Source organism: Pelophylax lessonae (genome assembly GCF_965119305.1).
Source record: "Pelophylax lessonae genome assembly, chromosome: 10".
Lineage (NCBI taxonomy): Eukaryota > Metazoa > Chordata > Amphibia > Anura > Ranidae > Pelophylax > Pelophylax lessonae.
The window spans coordinates 60,613,855-60,633,085 of record NC_138777.1 but is presented as its reverse complement, the minus strand read 5'-3'; the positions used below and the strand labels follow the sequence as shown (position 1 = coordinate 60,633,085).

The 19,231-nt window shown below is 43.6% G+C and overlaps 1 protein-coding gene across 1 annotated transcript; it reads right to left on the bottom strand.

Annotated features, from left to right (window-relative positions):
• Window positions 1–18,521: 18,521 nt before the first annotated feature.
• On the bottom strand, window positions 18,522–18,974 carry LOC309565866 (multifunctional methyltransferase subunit TRM112-like protein; the record flags this gene model as incomplete). The annotated part of the gene is made up of 1 exon (XM_082270880.1): window positions 18,522–18,974. One exon carries the CDS (start codon window positions 18,972–18,974, stop codon window positions 18,603–18,605), a length of 372 nt encoding a protein of 123 aa, XP_082127006.1. The 3' UTR covers window positions 18,522–18,602.
• Window positions 18,975–19,231: the final 257 nt, after the last annotated feature.

Sequence of the window (19,231 nt, the reverse complement as noted above, 5' to 3'; positions counted from 1 at the left end):
AGTCAATATGAGGGCCTGAGAGTCAGAGAGAAACTGAGTTCAGAGGTCCTGCAGAGCTGACTGGAAGGGAAACACTGGAGAGGATCTGATTCTGCATACAGTGAGTACAGATCTGTGTTCTGGGGCCTGTCCTGAGAGGGCCACCCCTGTCTGCTCGAAGAGTCAGTGGACAGGTGTCAGTCAAGGGGATGCTAGAGGATATTATGAGGAAGATAATGTAGTTACATCAAGTCTGCTGCTATAGAGAGCAAGTGAACTTAATTCTTCCATACAAGTGGCAGTATGGTTAAAGCAGCATGTCTACTTCCAAAAATAACCTGGTGAGGCCAAGTGAGAGTTGTCCTTATCTACCGTGAATAGCTCAATTCGGAGTATCCCACTATTCCCTTCTTCCATCAAAGTTCCACAATAAATATAAAACCAAATCCCCTGGACTGTTAATTGAGTAACAAGCAAGTGGCTGTCTGCAGGTAATCAGAGGGAGACCCAAGAAGTCATCACACAGGAAGCCCAGCGGGGACAGTGTTATATATAAATATATATATGTACGTATATATATATATATATATATATATATATATATATATATATATATATATATATATATATATATATATATATACTGTCTATATATACACACTATATTACTAGAATTATTGGGAAGCCCGCCTTTACAAGCACATGAACTTTTATGGCATCCCAGTTAAGTCTGTAGGGTTCAGTATTAAGTTGGCTCACCCATTGCATCTATAACGGCTGCAACTCTTCTGGGAAGGCTGTCCAAAAGGTTTAGAAGTGTGTCTATGGGAATGTTTGACCATTCTTTCAGAAGCACATTTGTGAGGTCAGGCACTGATGTTGGAGAGAAGGCCTGGCTCACAGACTCCTCTCTAATTCATCCTAAAGGTGTTCTATCTGGTTAAAGTCAGGACTGTGCAGGCCAGTCAAGTTCCTCCATCCCAAACTCGCTCATCGATGTCTTTATGGACCTTGCTTTGTGCACTGGTGCACAGTCATGTTGGAACTGGAAGGCCAACCCCAAACTGTTCCCACAAAGTTGGGGGCATGAAATTGTCCAAAATGCCTTCGTATGCAGATGCCTTAAGAGTTCCCTTCACTGGAACTAAGGGGCCAAGCCCAACCCCTGAAAAACAACCCCACACCATAATCCTCCCTCCACCAAATGATTTTGTTAATTTTATCACAAATTCCCTGATGTACTGCTCTATATTGAAAGAGAAGATGCTACCATCACTCCGTGCCCTTGGTCGTCTCTCGCACTTTTTCCAACATGACAATGAAGCAAAACATACATGTATTAACATCCAAGATGCCTAGTGTAGCCCAGAAGAACTGACCCCGGGATAGGCCTCCTATGTGACCCACACTTGGTGTCCAACAAAGAGGGGAAAATGGAGGAAGTGTCACCCGCCTACCCTTAAACAGTTGTCACCAGAACAAGTGTATCGATAGGATAATTACGCCCACTATACCTGTTCTAGTCACCAATACACACCACAACAATCACTGTTGTATTTAGGAGGGAAATGCAGAGCCAATGCTCTCTCCTCTCCACCTGTCCAGCGCATCACTGCTACCCCATGCCCAGTAACGGCATGGGGTCCTGCCGTGCACCTAGTGCGAACTCTATACATGCACTTCACTTAGCTCGTCCTCTTCTGTACCTGTCCACAATATGGGGTCCTCTGTGGTGCCAATCTGCTCCATTTACTATTGGAAATAAACCTGCTCATGGAGAGAGGGCCAACCACAACTTCTCCTGCAAGAAGCTATACCATCTTACCACATATAGAAGCTTATGATAGGCTGCTTGAGAAATCTTTATTACCCTTGGTAACCACTTGTATCTTCACACTGTATTAACACTTACCTCGATGTTGTCATACCCCAATGTGTATAGATGACCAGAGCTGTAGACTGTGTGTCCATTACTTGCATTACACCCCTTGAATAACTTCAGACTAGGCAAGGACAAAGTTTCAAAAGTCTTACTTTAAGAACTTGGCATTACAGTCAAACAAAGGCAACAGTTTTCTCCTAAACTAGTCCCTAACTCTGGCTTGTGACTGCCGCAGTGTACCTGCACAGGAAAGAGTCCATATCTGGCCATGATGGTAGTATCCTACTTAAGCTGTAGAAGGATTTTGAAGCCAGGTGTATATCAGCTGGCACTTCGGTCTCGGCATGTTCACTGCCTAGGGGGATAGACTCTGGCAACAGTAACAGCAGCAGCTGCGAACTTCCATTAACTTTTTGCTGCCCCAAGCCCCCTAGGGTCTGGTCCCTTTTAAAATGCACAGGACTGGTGGATCAGCCCCTAAAAAGCCCGCCAAGAAAGAACTCTAACCCTCCCGACTGGGGCAAAATAAAACTCTACCTGCCTACAACTGTCTACAAAGGGAAAACTTTTATTTGTTTGTCTTTTGGGTTGTCACTAGAACAGGAATAGTGGGGACAGTTTCCGATGGATACACTTGTTCTGGTGACAATTGTCTAAAGCTGGCCATAGATTGATCAAAATTTGGTTTGTTCAGCATGGAACAGCCGAATTTGGATCCATATGTACCCTTCTTGTTCGACAGAAGCTGATCCTCTGGAGTTATTTCTTTTGAATGGGATTGTTGGAAAATGTTTGTCAATCAGCAACTACAGCCAATCGGCTGCAGCCACTGATCAGTGTATTCTGGCAGCAGGGAGTCTCCCACTGCCAGAACACAATATCCTGATGATTCCTCCATCTGTCTTACTTGTGTTGATGGAGACATCTGTTACTTTTTTATGCTCAGCCCACTAGCTGAATGAAAAAAAAAAACTAACTATCTATTGCCAGCTTATGGAGGGAATTTCTCTTACTTTGGAGAGATTTCCTCCCACTTCCTGCTGTTCCTGTGTCTACTGTACAGGAAGTGATAAAAGGTCCCCCCAATCAGAATGCAAATGGCTGGAAACCCCTACAGGGGTCTTTTTCCTAATCTATCCACAACTATAAAAAAATTGGCTTTACATTTACTTTAGGGATGACAACACTACAGATTCTAAGGCAGTAGATACAATAAATTCTGAGTGCATTAATGATAATAAATACTAATGTAGCACCTTACTAGATAGGTGCTAGGTTAGGTACATTTAGTTTTGTGCTCACTGTAATCAGTTTTGCTCCATGTGATTGTTTTGGTCTGTTCTCTGTTTCAATGACTGCAGGGTTGACTTTTCCCCTTGTCTGCCTGGAAATGTTCTGGAATATAGTGGGCTGTGAATCATGCAGCTGAATTATTATGTAGCCTTTGTCAGTCCCAGGGTGGCTGGGAGTGTGTATAAATACCTTTGGGTCTTGGAGCAGAAGCGTCTTTGCCTAGAGGAAGAGATAACAGCCTGGGGAGGCTGTTTGCCTCCTGGGCAAGCCTTGCATGTGTCTGCTGTTCATCGGGGTCCCAACTAGGATAGATGTGGGGCCTATTCTGTTGAAAGCTGCCAGAGCTGACTGCGGAACTTGTCATCTGGGGATCTGGTCTGATATCACTGGAAGATATTGGAAGGAGGCATCCAACTATTCAAAGATATTAGTGAGAGATCCCTAAGACTGTGTGTGTGCTGCTGTTATCCCTCTTAGTGCTTAAGCCAGCATTGCTCAAAAGGGGACATTGTGCCTGGTGTCCTGATATAGCTCAGTCCACCAACTGCTTGTGCAAGGACTTTGCTCACAATAAAAGGAGGAAGATTAGAGTCCTCAAGTTGCTACAAGTGTTATTGGAGTATCCCACAGTTAACCTACTCCAGGCATCAGAAAAGCATACCCCTAGGCTGTTCATTGAGCCAGAGAAGAAACTAACTGTATGCCTAAAATGAAGACCCTAGAGACCCTAAACTGCAGGCTCCTGTGGGAGTGAGCCTAAGTTCAAACCAGAGTTCAACAATTTTCATCTCTCGTGTTGCTATCCTTTTCATGACTGTTTCTTTCTGTTACACCAGCCCTGGGAGAAGCTAAGTGTTCTTCGCATCATATAGTGGTGTGCTGTGGACCTTGAGGCTGATGTTAAAAATAAAAACATGAAGGAAAAGCAAATCCCAAATCCAGAAAACTACACACTTGTTGCCATTTTTACAGTAAGTTTAAAAGTAAACTTTTAAATGTTTTTGTTGTTTCAACTAGTATTGGTGTATTTATATTCCCTGTGCCATTTGTTTGCCTAACCTTGTAATGGTAGACTCACATGTTGCTGCTGCAGTTTGCAGTGGTATGGCTGATCGATTCCCCTATGTCCATGTATTCATTCACCTTGTTTGTCCCTATTTGCTAAAGGGACCGACAACTTCTTGTTCTGGGTGCCAATCCATGCCTCACCATTTGCTCCGTGTTGCATCACACATGATCGAGTGCTAATGTGATAAAAGACTGCATGGGGATCTAGTGATGGAAGTCAATTGCTCTGCCTGATTGGTCTGTGTCAGATCTAATTACTGATTGGCTCTCACCTTAAGAGCAAAAGTGGGGCTAAACTATAACGTGTTGTTTGCCATAGTAATCACTATTTTCAAATAAGTGCAAAACATAATAATCGCAATGCTGAAAATAACGATCTTTATGAGGAATAACACATACAGGTTAGTAAAATGAGCCTGTTGTCAGTAAGATAACTGACAAAAACAAATACAAACATTTTAAGGTTTATAGGAAAGCTATTTGTTTTTACTTGGACACCGCAGCCAGGTCGGTTCTGAAGCCAGTAACACAATCAGGCTACCTCTTGACGTCAGTTGTTTTTCATTCTGGAGCAAGCTAGACTAATGTGCAAGTGCTGAGCATTGATTAAACAGCAGGGGTGTTTCCTATGGCCCTTCTTTAGGTCTTATTACTGTAAATAGCATTTTTATTGAAATCATTTGGCTTCCTCTGGTAGATATGTGGTCATCTTATATTGAAAAGGGCATGCACATTAAGATTTAGAGTACATGTGTTCTATTTAAGTTGTGTTTAAGATTGTGCTATGGTGAATTATTGATCCGTGAAACACTCAAGGGGAGGAAGCTACCCTGCTTACATTGAATCCCAAAAGGGCTTAGGTTTTCATTTTTTTTTTTTTCCATGGTAAACTTTCCACTATCAGCAGTGAAAACTACGATTCTCAGTCTCTAGACATCCGCTGTGTACCGCTGTCTGATTCTGCAGTCTGCAGCCCTGAATATTGAATGATTCATTAAAGAGGTTATGTAGGACAAAAATAAAAAAAATAAAGAAAAACTCTCAGTAGATTGCCTTGGATCAACAATATTGTCACAGATCTCTACGTAAGTCAAAGATGGCTGTAAAAATCTGGGTAAATAGTGTAAAAACTGACTTCAAAAAATATTTTGACATCCTTGAACTAAAGTTAAAGGGAAAGTGGGATTAATTTACTAAATCTGGAGAGTGCAAAATCTGGTGCAGCTGTGCATGGTAGCCAATCAGCTTCTAACTTCAGCTTGTTCAATTAAGCTTTGCCAAAAAAAAACCTGGAAGCTGATTGGTTTCTATGCAGAGCTGCATGAGATTTTGCACTCTCCAGTTTTAGTAAATCATCCCCATTGTCACGCTGTCTACCCCTCCCAACCCGACTCATGCTTACCTCTCCTCCATTCCTGCACAAGCAATACACAGATATCTAGAAGCATGTGACCTCCTCCCATGATGCAGTGCTAGGACATAGAGACCGGTTGCGCTAGGCCACAACAATGTCACATGATGGATCTCTTTACTGCAATCCCAAACATTGGCTTAACCTGCCTTTTTGAAACTGTTCCAAGTAATAAATGACGGTGTCGTTTTATTTGGTACCTGAGTCCATTTAGGCACAATCAAAATTCCTGAGGAAGCAGGAGTGCATTTGGCTCCCAAAACGTGTTGGCTTTATTTTGCTATGAATCATATTTCATCATTAGATTACCTTGGACTCTTGGAGTTTGGTGCTCTCATTGGAGTTTATGTATGTGATTGGAGGAGGGGGGGGGGCACATTTTCCCCAACAGTAGCCAAAACCATATTATTAAAAGCTGTTGCTTCACTCTGAATTGCCTTATACAAATCTGTGTATGTGCATCAACACACTTAGCCATCACAACCCATCACAAGAGCATTTTTACACATCGCAGCTCATAGATGAGAATTAACTGTGCATTATGGTGTGCTGCATCAACAAAAAAATAGCACAGGTACGTTCTATTGACTCAGTAAATGGACCTCTCATATACCTAGTTTTTATCATATTGATCTATTCATGCTCAACGGACCATCCTTTGCTTTTTAGATCCCTGCTATTCCATGCTGCTCTTGGCGGGGTTCTGCTCTCTAATGGTCGGCCTTGATGCCCCTATGCTTGCCCCCAGACTAATGGAGCTAATTGGACTCTCCTTGATCCATCATAGTAATGTAAGCAATTTTTTGAGTTATGGTATGTACAGTTATTATTGTATATACAATATGCTATGTTTGTTTATATAAGTATTTTTTCTTTACTTAAACATATACAGTGATGCTCTACTGCTAAAGTGTGTCCTGAAGAAGTCTTGTATTGGCGAAACGTTGACCTGACAACTGGAAGCATACAGATTATACAATTATTTTCATATCTTGTCTAACATACTGTATATGGACCTATTTTCTGGTATCAACAGTGGGGCATTTTTCATGCTTATACATGGATCCTTTGGAGGCTTTATGCTCATGTTTTAATCCCTATTTTAATGTGTACTAATAAATATTTTGTGCTGTTACATCTTGTGTGGTCTCCTATATTGAGCCTATAAAGTCTGGCGCTTTTTTAGGTGGGGTCCAATTTAGTCCGCCTGCACTTCCTACATTATACTTCGAATGTGGCTTTACAAGTCAAAATTCTTTTGTGAGCAAAGGTACATGTTTTATGCGTTGAAGTGCACTACTAGCGCTTTCAAAATGATTGGGCTCTGCAACATAAATTTCATTTTGGTGAGATACTCCCAAAGAGTTAAAGAGATTGTAAACCCCATAAGGACTTTTGCCTATAGGTTAGCCTATAATAAGGCTTACCCATAGGTACTGTAAATATCTCCTAAACTTGCACCGTTTAGGAAATATTTACATTGCATGCAGCTGATGGCGTCATCGGCTCATGCACTCTGAAGGAATGGCCACTGTAAGGGATTAGCTCGGTGGCGGGTGTGGATGACCCCTTGGGGGGTGCGTTTTCCCAGAGAGGTAGCCGACAAGTGCTTGCAAACAAACAGTGTGGTTTATTAAATGGTGTTTTCTTCACCAGGCTGTATGCAGCAAAACATCCAAAATAAAATAAAACAGAAAATAAATCCTTGCCTCTGTGGGCGGCTACCTTCTCACAACTGGAACCTGCCTAAGTGTCTGTCTCCAACCTACCGTCGGGCAGACTTCCTTGTCCTACAGTGGACACTCAATAGTCCTTTTTTAATAGCTTCACAGGGCAACACAGTCCTTTTGTTTCTTTCACATCAACAGTTCGTCTTCTCACCTTTGAGACGTATTCACCCTTGGTTACCGTCCCGGGCACACATCACTCCGGGGGGTCTTCTCCCAGGCCCACACATCCTGTCGGGAGGCACACGCTGACTGTCCTCCTGCTCCCAGCCCACATGGCTTCAGGACACAGCTTCTGGAGGCAGCAAACAATAGGAATTTCTCTGAACAAATTATAGAGCCTTAACTCCCTCATTCTGAACAGGTGAAGGCCTTTCAACTTCCTGCTGGCTAGCTCTGTAGCCAACACCCTAAATTAATTAATGGACTTTCTAAATCAGGTGGAAATGTATCTCCTTCCTGTGACTACATTCCCAGATTTAGCTGACTTCCTGTTACATACCCCCCCCTCTTGTTTCAACCCTAGGGTTGGGACACAGATTTCCAGGCACGCATGTGTCAAGCACTGCTGACTCACTGATAAGCCTCCTATTATCCTCAAGCTTCCGGATGAAACTGTTTTGTCATCTTCATTGACGGATTTCTCATAAATGCCACACAGTTTGTCTCTCATCTCATATACACATTCTTCAACTGCATTTTTGGCATCATTTCGCTCCTTCTCGTTTCTGTCATCTTCATTGACAGCTTTCTCATAAATGTCAGACAGCTTGTCCCTCATAACCGTCTGTCCAATCCACCACGGAGGACCGTGATCCATAGGCAACTCAATTGGGCTAGTCTTAATGTCTTCAACATTCTTAAGACGCCTCTCTCTGCAATCCATAAATGTTTTCCACAAAACTTTGAGAACCTTTGCTTCACTAAGCTTTGTTCCAAGTAGGGACTCTTGACATCCCTCTGTGACTTGAGTTGCCTCTCCATACAGCTGTACACAATCATTGACTTTTTGTTGTAAAAGGGAATGATCTTCCTTCTTGAGCTTTGCTTGCTCTAAGATGCTGTGCAGAGGATTTTCCAATTGAGACAACAGGCTGTCACACATTTCTTCAAAGTGACCCCTGTTCCTTTTCCCAGAGATATCAATATCATTCAAACATTTCATATTCATAGGCAGATCTGAAGCATTTGCACTCATCAACTTCTTAAACTTTTCGCCCTCCTGAGCGAGTCGCAGTAAAGGCCTACTATTTGATTTGATATTCAGTTTATATTTCTTGCCAAACTCTTCACAGAAGTAGCCAACCAGAACATCATCAACTTTCCTTCCACCAACATAGGGGTCAAAGGCAACAACACAGTTGAACCCAGCGATCTGGGTGGTATCCATTATAGACCTCCTCTCTGCATCAGTGAAGAAGCATGGAACTGCAACACATTCTTTTACAGGTTTCTTCAATGCACTTTCTGCTGAACTATTTGACCGCTCAAGGTCACCTAGTTCTTTTTCTCTATCTGAATTCCACATGGAATGCATCTCAAGATCACGATCAAACTTCTGCCACCCGTCTTTCACCAGTTCCATTTTGGAAACACTCCCTGAAAGGCACTTATTCATTTGCTTCACGTTTTCACCAACAGCCTTAGTTTTCTCCACTAGGTTTTCAGCCTGAACTGAGAAATCACCACATTTCTTACTCAGCTCCTTTGTTTGCTGAAGCTCTAATGATACATTTTCCAATGCTTGAAGTTTTTGAAGGAACGGTTTATTCCAAAGGGGTGATTCAAGCCACGTGTCATCACATTTCTGAGGCTCACTCAGGACAGACCCCAAAACACTGATCCTTTTAAAAACTGCATCAGGCACACTATCCCCTCTTTGGGACAGATCCTCTGTTGCCTGGAATTCCTCTTCCAGTTCCTGCAACGGAATCTTCATCTCTTCTACTTGCTGTTTTAAGGCTCGTTTAGACTTTTCTAGCTCCTGAACGCTTTTCTCAACCTCATCCTTGTAGCTGACCACATGTTCCATCTCTGTACATAGCTGCTTGTTAACTCTTTCTAGTTCAGCCTTGGACTCTAGAGCTTCCTCCAAAGAGCGAGCCAAGAACAGGGCTTTGCTCTCGTTATCACGCACCTCCGTTTCTGCACGTGCGCGTTCTTCTGCATATTTTGCAGACACATTCTTCTCTTCACCAAGCATCTGATCAAACTTCTTTTTCACATCTTCAACACACTGTAATGAACCAACGCTTTCTTCCATGCGTTTTTTCATAACCGCTATCTGAGCTTGCAATGTTGCGACTTGCTCTGATAGGTTTTTCTTTGCTTCCGCCTCCTCTTTTAATTGTTCCAGGAAGCCATTTTTCTCATCTTCCATTTGTTTGAGCTTTGTGCTAAAACTCAGCCTTTGACACCTCTCTTCCTGTAAGAGTTCCTGCGTGTCTTGCAGCTGCGATTCCAAGATAGAAAAATCTTCCGCAATTTCTCTAGATTTGCTGTCTGCTTGAGAAAGCTGATTTGTAACATTGTCCAACTCAACCTGCAGTCGGTTTGCCTTCTCTGACAGCTTAGCACACAATCGGTCACCTTCTGACACCTTGACTTGCGATTCCAGAAGCTGTGCCTCTACTTTTTCCCTCTTATGTTCACAATCTTCTTTTCCCTGCATAAGAGCCTTCACCTCATTGGCTAGCATCTGGGAATAAGAATGTAATTCTGCCACACAGGCTTCTTTCTCCTTTAACTGCTGCTGGACACGTTGGGCTTCCCCTTTCCAACTTTCACAGTCCGCACGCCATTCATCTACCACATTGCTTAAAGTAGTGAGCTCATACACAGTACTCAGTAATTTAGCCTCTCTTTCACTTTTCTCTTTGTCGCTGAGAGACAATGTCGCTTCCAGAGCAACATTCTGTTCCTGCGACTCCTGCAGGTCTATTTTTGTAGCTCCCAAAGACTGAAGACTTTTTTCCAGCTGATTACGCAACTCCAACATATCAGCCATACTTTGCTTCTGCAAAGTCTGAATTTCACTTTCCTTTTCCATGAGGATGGTATCTTTCTCCATTATAGTCTCTCTGCGTTTTTGCAACTCGACCAAAAGAAGAGCAGTGGATTCTTCCCACTGTGACACATGAGACTTGAGTAGTTCATTTGTTTCCTGCAAGTTTCTATGCTCCATTTTAAGCAATTCCAAGGCTTGTTCCTTTTCTTCCATTTTCCGTTGCAAGGCATCCAACTCAGCCCTGCACACATACTCGGTTTCCTCCAAACCGATGGCCTCCATTGGCTGCTGGCGTCTCTGTTTCCAGCCTGCCATGCTCTCTTGATGAGCCTTTTGTTGAGCTGCAAAGCTCTGCTGAAAATCCGCATTTGCCTGCTGTTGAGCTGCATTTGCTTGCTGTTGAGCTGCATTTGATATAATCAGATGTTTCAACATCTCCTCCATTTTGAGTTTACTTTTCATCTGAGCACACTGCGTCTCCATAGCAGTTTCATCAGTGTTGCTAGGGACAACAACCTTCCTCTTTAGTAGACTCTCTTTAGGCATGGATGGGGCTGGTTCAGACGGCAACATCCCCTCCATCCATAGAATCCGGTCTCTCATTTCATCTATCTTTGCATTTTTCAGGCGTTTGGACCGCCCCATCTTCAATAACTCCACAAACAAATTTTTCACAGTCCAGCAAACAATTTTCAGACCACTGTCTCTTCAACACATGTAGTTTTTCTCTCTCTTGCAGGATCTCTTTTCCTGCACACACAGTTTGTGCAGTCACTTGCACCAGACACAACAAAGTTCATCAAAAAATTTTGAGACCCCTGTCTCTTTAAAACACTTTTTTTTTTTCTGTCAGGATCTTCTCTCCTGCACACATAGATTGTGCAATCTCATGCACCAGACAAAGTTCATCAAACATTTGCACTTCCTTGCAGGGATCTTCGCTTCTGCCCACTGCATACCTCCACCATATGTAAGGGATTAGCTCGGTGGCGGGTGTGGATGACCCCTTGGGGGGTGCGTTTTCCCAGAGAGGTAGCCGACAAGTGCTTGCAAACAAACAGTGTGGTTTATTAAATGGTGTTTTCTTCACCAGGCTGTATGCAGCAAAACATCCAAAATAAAATAAAACAGAAAATAAATCCTTGCCTCTGTGGGCGGCTACCTTCTCACAACTGGAACCTGCCTAAGTGTCTGTCTCCAACCTACCGTCGGGCAGACTTCCTTGTCCTACAGTGGACACTCAATAGTCCTTTTTTAATAGCTTCACAGGGCAACACAGTCCTTTTGTTTCTTTCACATCAACAGTTCGTCTTCTCACCTTTGAGACGTATTCACCCTTGGTTACCGTCCCGGGCACACATCACTCCGGGGGGTCTTCTCCCAGGCCCACACATCCTGTCGGGAGGCACACGCTGACTGTCCTCCTGCTCCCAGCCCACATGGCTTCAGGACACAGCTTCTGGAGGCAGCAAACAATAGGAATTTCTCTGAACAAATTATAGAGCCTTAACTCCCTCATTCTGAACAGGTGAAGGCCTTTCAACTTCCTGCTGGCTAGCTCTGTAGCCAACACCCTAAATTAATTAATGGACTTTCTAAATCAGGTGGAAATGTATCTCCTTCCTGTGACTACATTCCCAGATTTAGCTGACTTCCTGTTACACCACCCATGCCGTTTCTTAAGAGCCCTGTGCCATGAACGGCAGCTCCCGTGCGCATGCAAGGGAGTGATGTCATCGTGCCTCCGGCCAATCAGATGGCCGGAGGACATGAACCAGGAAGTAGGACGGCCAAAAATGTCTGAGCAGGCGGCACTGCGGGGGCTTCGTTCTAAGGTAAGTATTTCATAATGCGATGCATACTAGCTCATTATGCCTTTTACTTTCGGGTTTTGCTTTTTTAATGTTTTTTTTTTTCTGAGGTTTACAACCTCTTTAATCACTTCTAAAGGGATGCCAACACTGTAGCTTTACCCATTAGAACATGGCAAGTGCATCAGCTGATTAATAATGTAAAAGTCACTACCATTCAGATTCAATCTGAAACATAGACAAACAGTTTCTTCTGCAGAGCAGAAAAAAGTAGGCATCTGCAACAAAGTTATTTAAAAACGTCATCTGGTGAGTAGGAACTTCACCTACCTCATTGAAACTTCGGGGTGTTTTTCTGTCTGATTTCCACTCATTCACTAAGAGGAACATCAGTGGATGCCCTACTTGTTTCCTACCTTTGAGCACAAGAAGCCCTTTCTTTATATATTTAAGCACCTAAATATAATCATGGACACTATGTAGCACTATAAAACGGCATATACTGTATATGGTTTTAGTTTCATATAATACTGACTCGCACTTTATTGGTTACAGATTGTTTACATGTACTGTACACTTTATTTATAATCAATTGGATTAGATTTATTTATTTTTTTAACTAGCACATGTATGGTATATATTGTATGATCCATCATTATCACTAGCACACCTATTTTTCATATAGCAAGCGCTATGGGAAGTGTGCATTAGTCACACTTATTATTTTGCATTTCTCCTATATGTCCACAGCAGCTGATCAATACTATTTATTATTTAATTATTTTAGTTTTTCAATTTTACTTTATTTATTATTTGGCGCAGGTGAATCACCCCTTTTTTCTATCACAGTGCCCATCAGTGCCATCACAGTGTCCATCAGTGCTACATTAGTGCCATCACAGTGCTCATCCATGCCACATCAGTGCCATCACAGTGCTCATCTATGCCACATCAGTGCCATCACAGTTCTCATCCATGCCACATCAGTGCCATCACAGTACCCATCAGTGCCACATCAATGCCATCACAGTGCTCACCCATGCCACATCAGTGCTACCACAGTGCTCATCCATGCCACGTCAGTACCTTACTGTGCCATCAGTGCCCCTACAGTGCTCATCAATGCCACATCAGTGCCCCTTCGTGCCATCAGTGCCCTACAGTGCCTAACAAAAGTGTAATGGGTAGTCAGGAAATTAGATGTCCTGACTACTAAAATGTATGTCCCTAAAGCATCTGACGGGTTTCCCTGCATGTTGGGCCTCTGTATGTGGCCAGGCTGTGTAAGTCTCACACATGTGGTATTGCCATACTCAGGAGGAGTAGCAGAATATTTTTTGGGGTGTGGTTACAAGTATACATATATATCACTTTGAAAACTTGATTTAAATCAATAACATCGTGCAAATAAAAGTCTCTGGTGTCCAAAACAATTGGGTCAATCAAAAAGACCAACAATGGAAACACGGACTTGATAGGAGTGATTCCTTACAAAGCCTTCACCTCCACACGATCACCCAGTGAGATATGTATATATACCGCTTACCAGATCCACTGGACCCCTTAATTACAGGGGGTCAACTACGCTGTGAACTCCACATCTTATGCATCCCATTTTGATAGGTATAATACAACAGCCAGAACGATGCCACAATCAGGAAGCCAAGCCATAAATAGGGACATAAAAAACGCTCTCATGGTGCAGTAATTCTTAATGTTAAAGCATTTATTCAAGATATATTGCACTTACTACAAAGTTGTAGATAAAAATCCTTAAAAGATTAAATCGGTGGCTGGGAATAGGAGACGCCCCTCCACGCAGCGCTCCTCAGACCTCAGACCCGGAAGTGTATGGTCTCACGTTCCCGGCGTACGTTTCGTCAGTCAAGGCTGACGTCATCAGGGGATCATGTGACCGTACCTTACTCTGTGTTATTTATGGAGATCGTGACCATATCTGCACCAATCACTTCCTTTTTGTGTATTTCCTGAACCGCACATACCTCTCGGCTTGTTAGGTTCAGCCCCTATGTTACACTTGCTCACTCAGGACATTTTAGATCAAATGATCTGTCATTACTGGCATTTAGAAGCGAACAACAAATACACTAAAGCCATTAAATATATTAAAAATATAAGGTGCCAAACACCATAAAAACAGGTTTGGAAGTGAATGGGGGATTTAAAACCATGTAAAATAGAATTAAACAACAATAGAACAATATATGTTATATCATAAATAAACTTAATACATAAAATCTTTATTATTTTTTAATAAAAACCTAAAAATTGGCCTAAAGATGTCTAAAAACTGATTAAAATCATAGGCTAAATTGGACTCTAATACTTAAATAGGACTGAAAGACTGAGAAATTCAAAATTTAAATTATTTTTAAAATTTTTAAAATTATTTTTAAAAACTGGATATAAAACAATTTAGGTCGATATCGATGTTCATACCTGCCGGATACAAAGTATTCATTTTATAGATCCATTCGGTTTCATTCATAGAAACCTTCTGTGTCATATTTCCCCCTCTCCAATGATTCTCCACTTTGTCTATCCCACAAAAGGACATCAAAGTGGGATCTCTATTCTCTACACATGATCCCCTGATGACGTCAGCCTTGACTGACGAAACATACGTCGGGAACGTGAGACCATACACTTCCGGGTCTGAGGTCTGAGGAGCGCAGCGTGGAGCGGCGTCTCCTATTCCCAGCCACCGTTTTCATCTTTTAAGGCTTTTTATCTACAACTTTGTAGTAAGTGCAATATATCTTGAATAAATGCTTTAACATTAAGGCCCCATGCACACGGGGCGTTAGAAAAAACGTACGTCAAAGTTAGTTCTGACGCCGGAAAAAGCAGCTGTAAAAACGTGCTTTCAGTAGCTTTTTCCATTGGCGTTATTGCACGTTTTGCCACGTTGCTTTTAGCAGCGTTTTTTTTTTTCTTCCATTCAAAATCAATGGTTCCCTATGGGATCCTATTGATTTGAATGGAGGTCGCACCGCAACACCGCAAGTCGGATCCGACTTGCGGGGTGACTTGCGCTGTGAGAATCTTGAGGGGGAACTCCACGCCAAAATGGGAAAAAAACGGCGTGGGGTCCCCCCCAGGTTTCCAAACCAGGCCCTTCGGGTCTGTTATGGAATTTGAGGGTAGCCCCATGCCGAAAAAACGGCGTGGGGGTTCCCCCCAAAATCCATACCAGACCCTTAACCGAGCATGCAGCCCGGCAGGCCAGGAAAGGGGAGGGGAAGAGCGAGCGGCCCCACCCCCCCTGGACCACACCAGGCCACATACCCTCAACATGGGGGGGTGTTGGTGCTTTGGGGCAGGGGGAGCTCTGCACCCCCCACCTCAAAGCACCTTGCCCCCATGTTGATGAGGACAAGGGCCTCATCCCCACAACCCTGGCCGGTGGTTGTGGGGGTCTGCGGGCAGGGGGCTCATCGGAATCTGGAAGCCCCCTTTAACAAGGGGGCACCCCAGATCCCGGACCCCCTCCCTATGTGAATGGGTATGGGGTACACTGTACCCCTACCCATTCACCCCATAAAAGGCAGTGTATGGAAATAACGACAAGAGACGTTTTGGAAAGTTTATTAAAAATCTTCATCCGACTCTTCTTGTCTTCTCCTCTCCGGGGTCTTCTCCGGGGTCTTCTGCTCTTTTGCTGTCCGCCCTTCTTGTCTTCTCCTCTCCGGGGTCTTCTCCGGGGTCTTCTGCTCTTTTGCTGTCCGCCCTTCTTGTCTTCTCCTCTCCGGGGTCTTCTGCTCTTTTGCTGTCCCCCTCTTCTTGTGTTCTTCTCTCCGGGGTCTTCTGCTGTCCCCTCTTCTGCTGTCCTCTTTTCTTTTCTTCTCCTCTCCGGTCTTCTGCTCTTTTGCTGTCGGCTGTCGGCTGTCGGCTGTCTTCTTCCTCCGGTCCTCCTCCGACGACGTCTCCGCTGATTATGCCTATCTCCGGTCTCTTCAGCTTATTATATAGCCATTAGGGGCGTGGCCCCGATGACGTCATCTGGAGACCCCGCCCCCTCATGTCACAGATGACGTCATATGTGACATGAGGGGCGGGGCCTCCAGATGACGTCATCGGGGCCACGCCCCTAATGGCTATATAATAAGCTGAAGAGACCGGAGATAGGCATAATCAGCGGAGACGTCGTCGGAGGAGGACCGGAGGAAGAAGACAGCCGACAGCCGACAGCAAAAGAGCAGAAGACCGGAGAGGAGAAGAAAAGAAAAGAGGACAGCAAAAGAGGGGACAGCAGAAGACCCCGGAGAGAAGAACACAAGAAGAGGGGGACAGCAAAAGAGCAGAAGACCCCGGAGAGGAGAAGACAAGAAGGGCGGACAGCAAAAGAGCAGAAGACCCCGGAGAAGACCCCGGAGAGGAGAAGACAAGAAGGGCGGACAGCAAAAGAGCAGAAGACCCCGGAGAGGAGAAGACAAGAAGGGCGGACAGCAAAAGAGCAGAAGACCCCGGAGAAGACCCCGGAGAGGAGAAGACAAGAAGAGTCGGATGAAGATTTTTAATAAACTTTCCAAAACGTCTCTTGTCGTTATTTCCATACACTGCCTTTTATGGGGTGAATGGGTAGGGGTACAGTGTACCCCATACCCATTCACATAGGGAGGGGGTCCGGGATCTGGGGTGCCCCCTTGTTAAAGGGGGCTTCCAGATTCCGATGAGCCCCCTGCACGCAGACCCCCACAACCACCGGCCAGGGTTGTGGGGATGGGGCCCTTGTCCTCATCAACATGGGGGCAAGGTGCTTTGAGGTGGGGGGTGCAGAGCTCCCCCTGCCCCAAAGCACCAACACCCCCCCATGTTGAGGGCATGTGGCCTGGTGTGGTCCAGGGGGGGTGGGGCCGCTCGCTCGTCCCCTCCCCTTTCCTGGCCTGCCGGGCTGCATGCTCGGTTAAGGGTCTGGTATGGATTTTGGGGGGGACCCCCACGCCGTTTTTTCGGCATGGGGCTACCCTCAAATTCCATAACAGACCCGAAGGGCCTGGTTTGGAACCCTGGGGGGGGACCCCACGCCGTTTTTTTCCCATTTTGGCGTGGCGTTCCCCCTCAAGATTCCCACAGCGCAAGTCACCCCGCAAGTCGGATCCGACTTGCGGTGTTGCGGTGCGACCTCCATTCAAATCAATAGGATCCCATAGGGAACCATTGATTTTGAATGGAAGAAAAAAAAACGTATAACGTGGCTTAACGCACGTTAAGCAACGTTATAGCAAAGTTATTCAGCTTTTAGCAGCGTCAGGCGTTTTTAACGCTGTAACGCTGGTCCTCAGAACGCGCAGGTGGTGGGTTCTTGTTGCAGCCTAAAAACGCCTAAGCCACTTACAGCTCAAAAACGTCTGAGTGTGCATGAGGCCATAGAATAACATGGAGGGGCGTTTTTAGGCTGCAAAAAGAAAACGCCTGACGCTGCTTACAGCGGCGTTAAAAACGTCCCGTGTGCATGGGGCCTAAGAATTACTGCACCATGAGAGCGTTTTTTATGTCCCTATTTATGGCTTGGCTTCCTGATTGTGGCATCGTTCTGGCTGTTGTATTATACCTATCAAAATGGGATGCATAAGATGTGGAGTACACAGCGTATTTGACCCCCTGTAATTAAGGGGTCCAGTGGATCTGGTAAGCGGTATATATACATATCTCACTGGCTGATCGTGTGGAGGTGAAGGCTTTGTAAGGAATCACTCCTATCAAGTCCGTGTTTCCATTGTTGGTCGTTTTGATTGACCCAATTGTTTTGGACACCAGAGACTTTTATTTGCACGATGTTATTGATTTAAATCAAGTTTTCAAAGTGATATATATTTTGTTGAGCGCTACAATCCCCCCCTTTTCTCACTTATAACGTTATTCACGTTTATGTAGCAGCTTGCATTGTGGGAGAAATCCCACCTTAATCACGTTTTATTTATTTATTTATTTATTTATTCATTTGCGCAGTTTTTGTTTCATTCACCCTTTTTTCACAAGTATACATATGCCATTTGAGAGAAAAAAACTTTTAATATGACAATTTTGTGAAGAAAAGAAAATCTTCATTTTGCAAAGAATTGTGGGAAAAAAATTACAACTTCAAAAAACTCACCATGCCTCTTACTAAATACCTATTGTATGTCTACTTTACAAAAAGGGTAATTTGGAGAGTATTTGTACTGTTCTGGCATCTCAGTGTTTCATGAAATGAGATAGGCAGTCAGTACATCAGGTGTGATACATTTTAAATGATTGGCACGATAGCTTGTAGACTCTATAATCCTCACAAAGACCAAATAATATACACTGATTTGGATTATTTTTTTTTTTTTTTTTTTTTAACAGGAAAACAAAACATTTAATGAGAATAAAACATGGTGGAAGAAATATTTACATTGCAGGATTATAGAAGAGTTTGTTAGGATTCCTCTTCATTAATGAGCATGTTGGGAATTCCTCTTGTAATGGGAAATTCTGTTCCAGATTCTGGGCACTTTAGTGCACCTTCAATGATTTCAACCTCCAGTAACATGTGATGAACTTTTTTCAGGAACTCCTCATCATTTTCAAATCCAGACAGAAGCTCTCGAGGTAGGTCAGACCCATGTCCAAGACTTTCTGCAGTTTCCACCAATGCTTCCCACTCTAGTTTAGGAATCATGCGTGATACAAACTCTCGGTTGAAATCCACAGAATTTACCTTGACTTCATCTGCCCGGACGATGAGCGGGAAGCCCCGGGTCACCCCGGTAACGTGGCTCCGCAGCATATTATGTGTCAGCAGCTTCATTTTTTTCTTGGATTATTTTTTTACAAAAGATATGTAGCAGTATACCATTTGGCCAAAACTTATGAAGAAAAATTACTAATTGCCTAAATTTTATAACAGAAACAAAGAATAGTGCATTTTAGTCCTTTTTTTTTTAATTTAAAGCGCAAAAAAATTAAAAATCCAGTGGTGATTAAATACCACTAAAATAAACTCTATTTGTGTGAAAAAAGGCAACAAATTTCATATGGGTACAGTGTTGCATGACTGGGTAATTG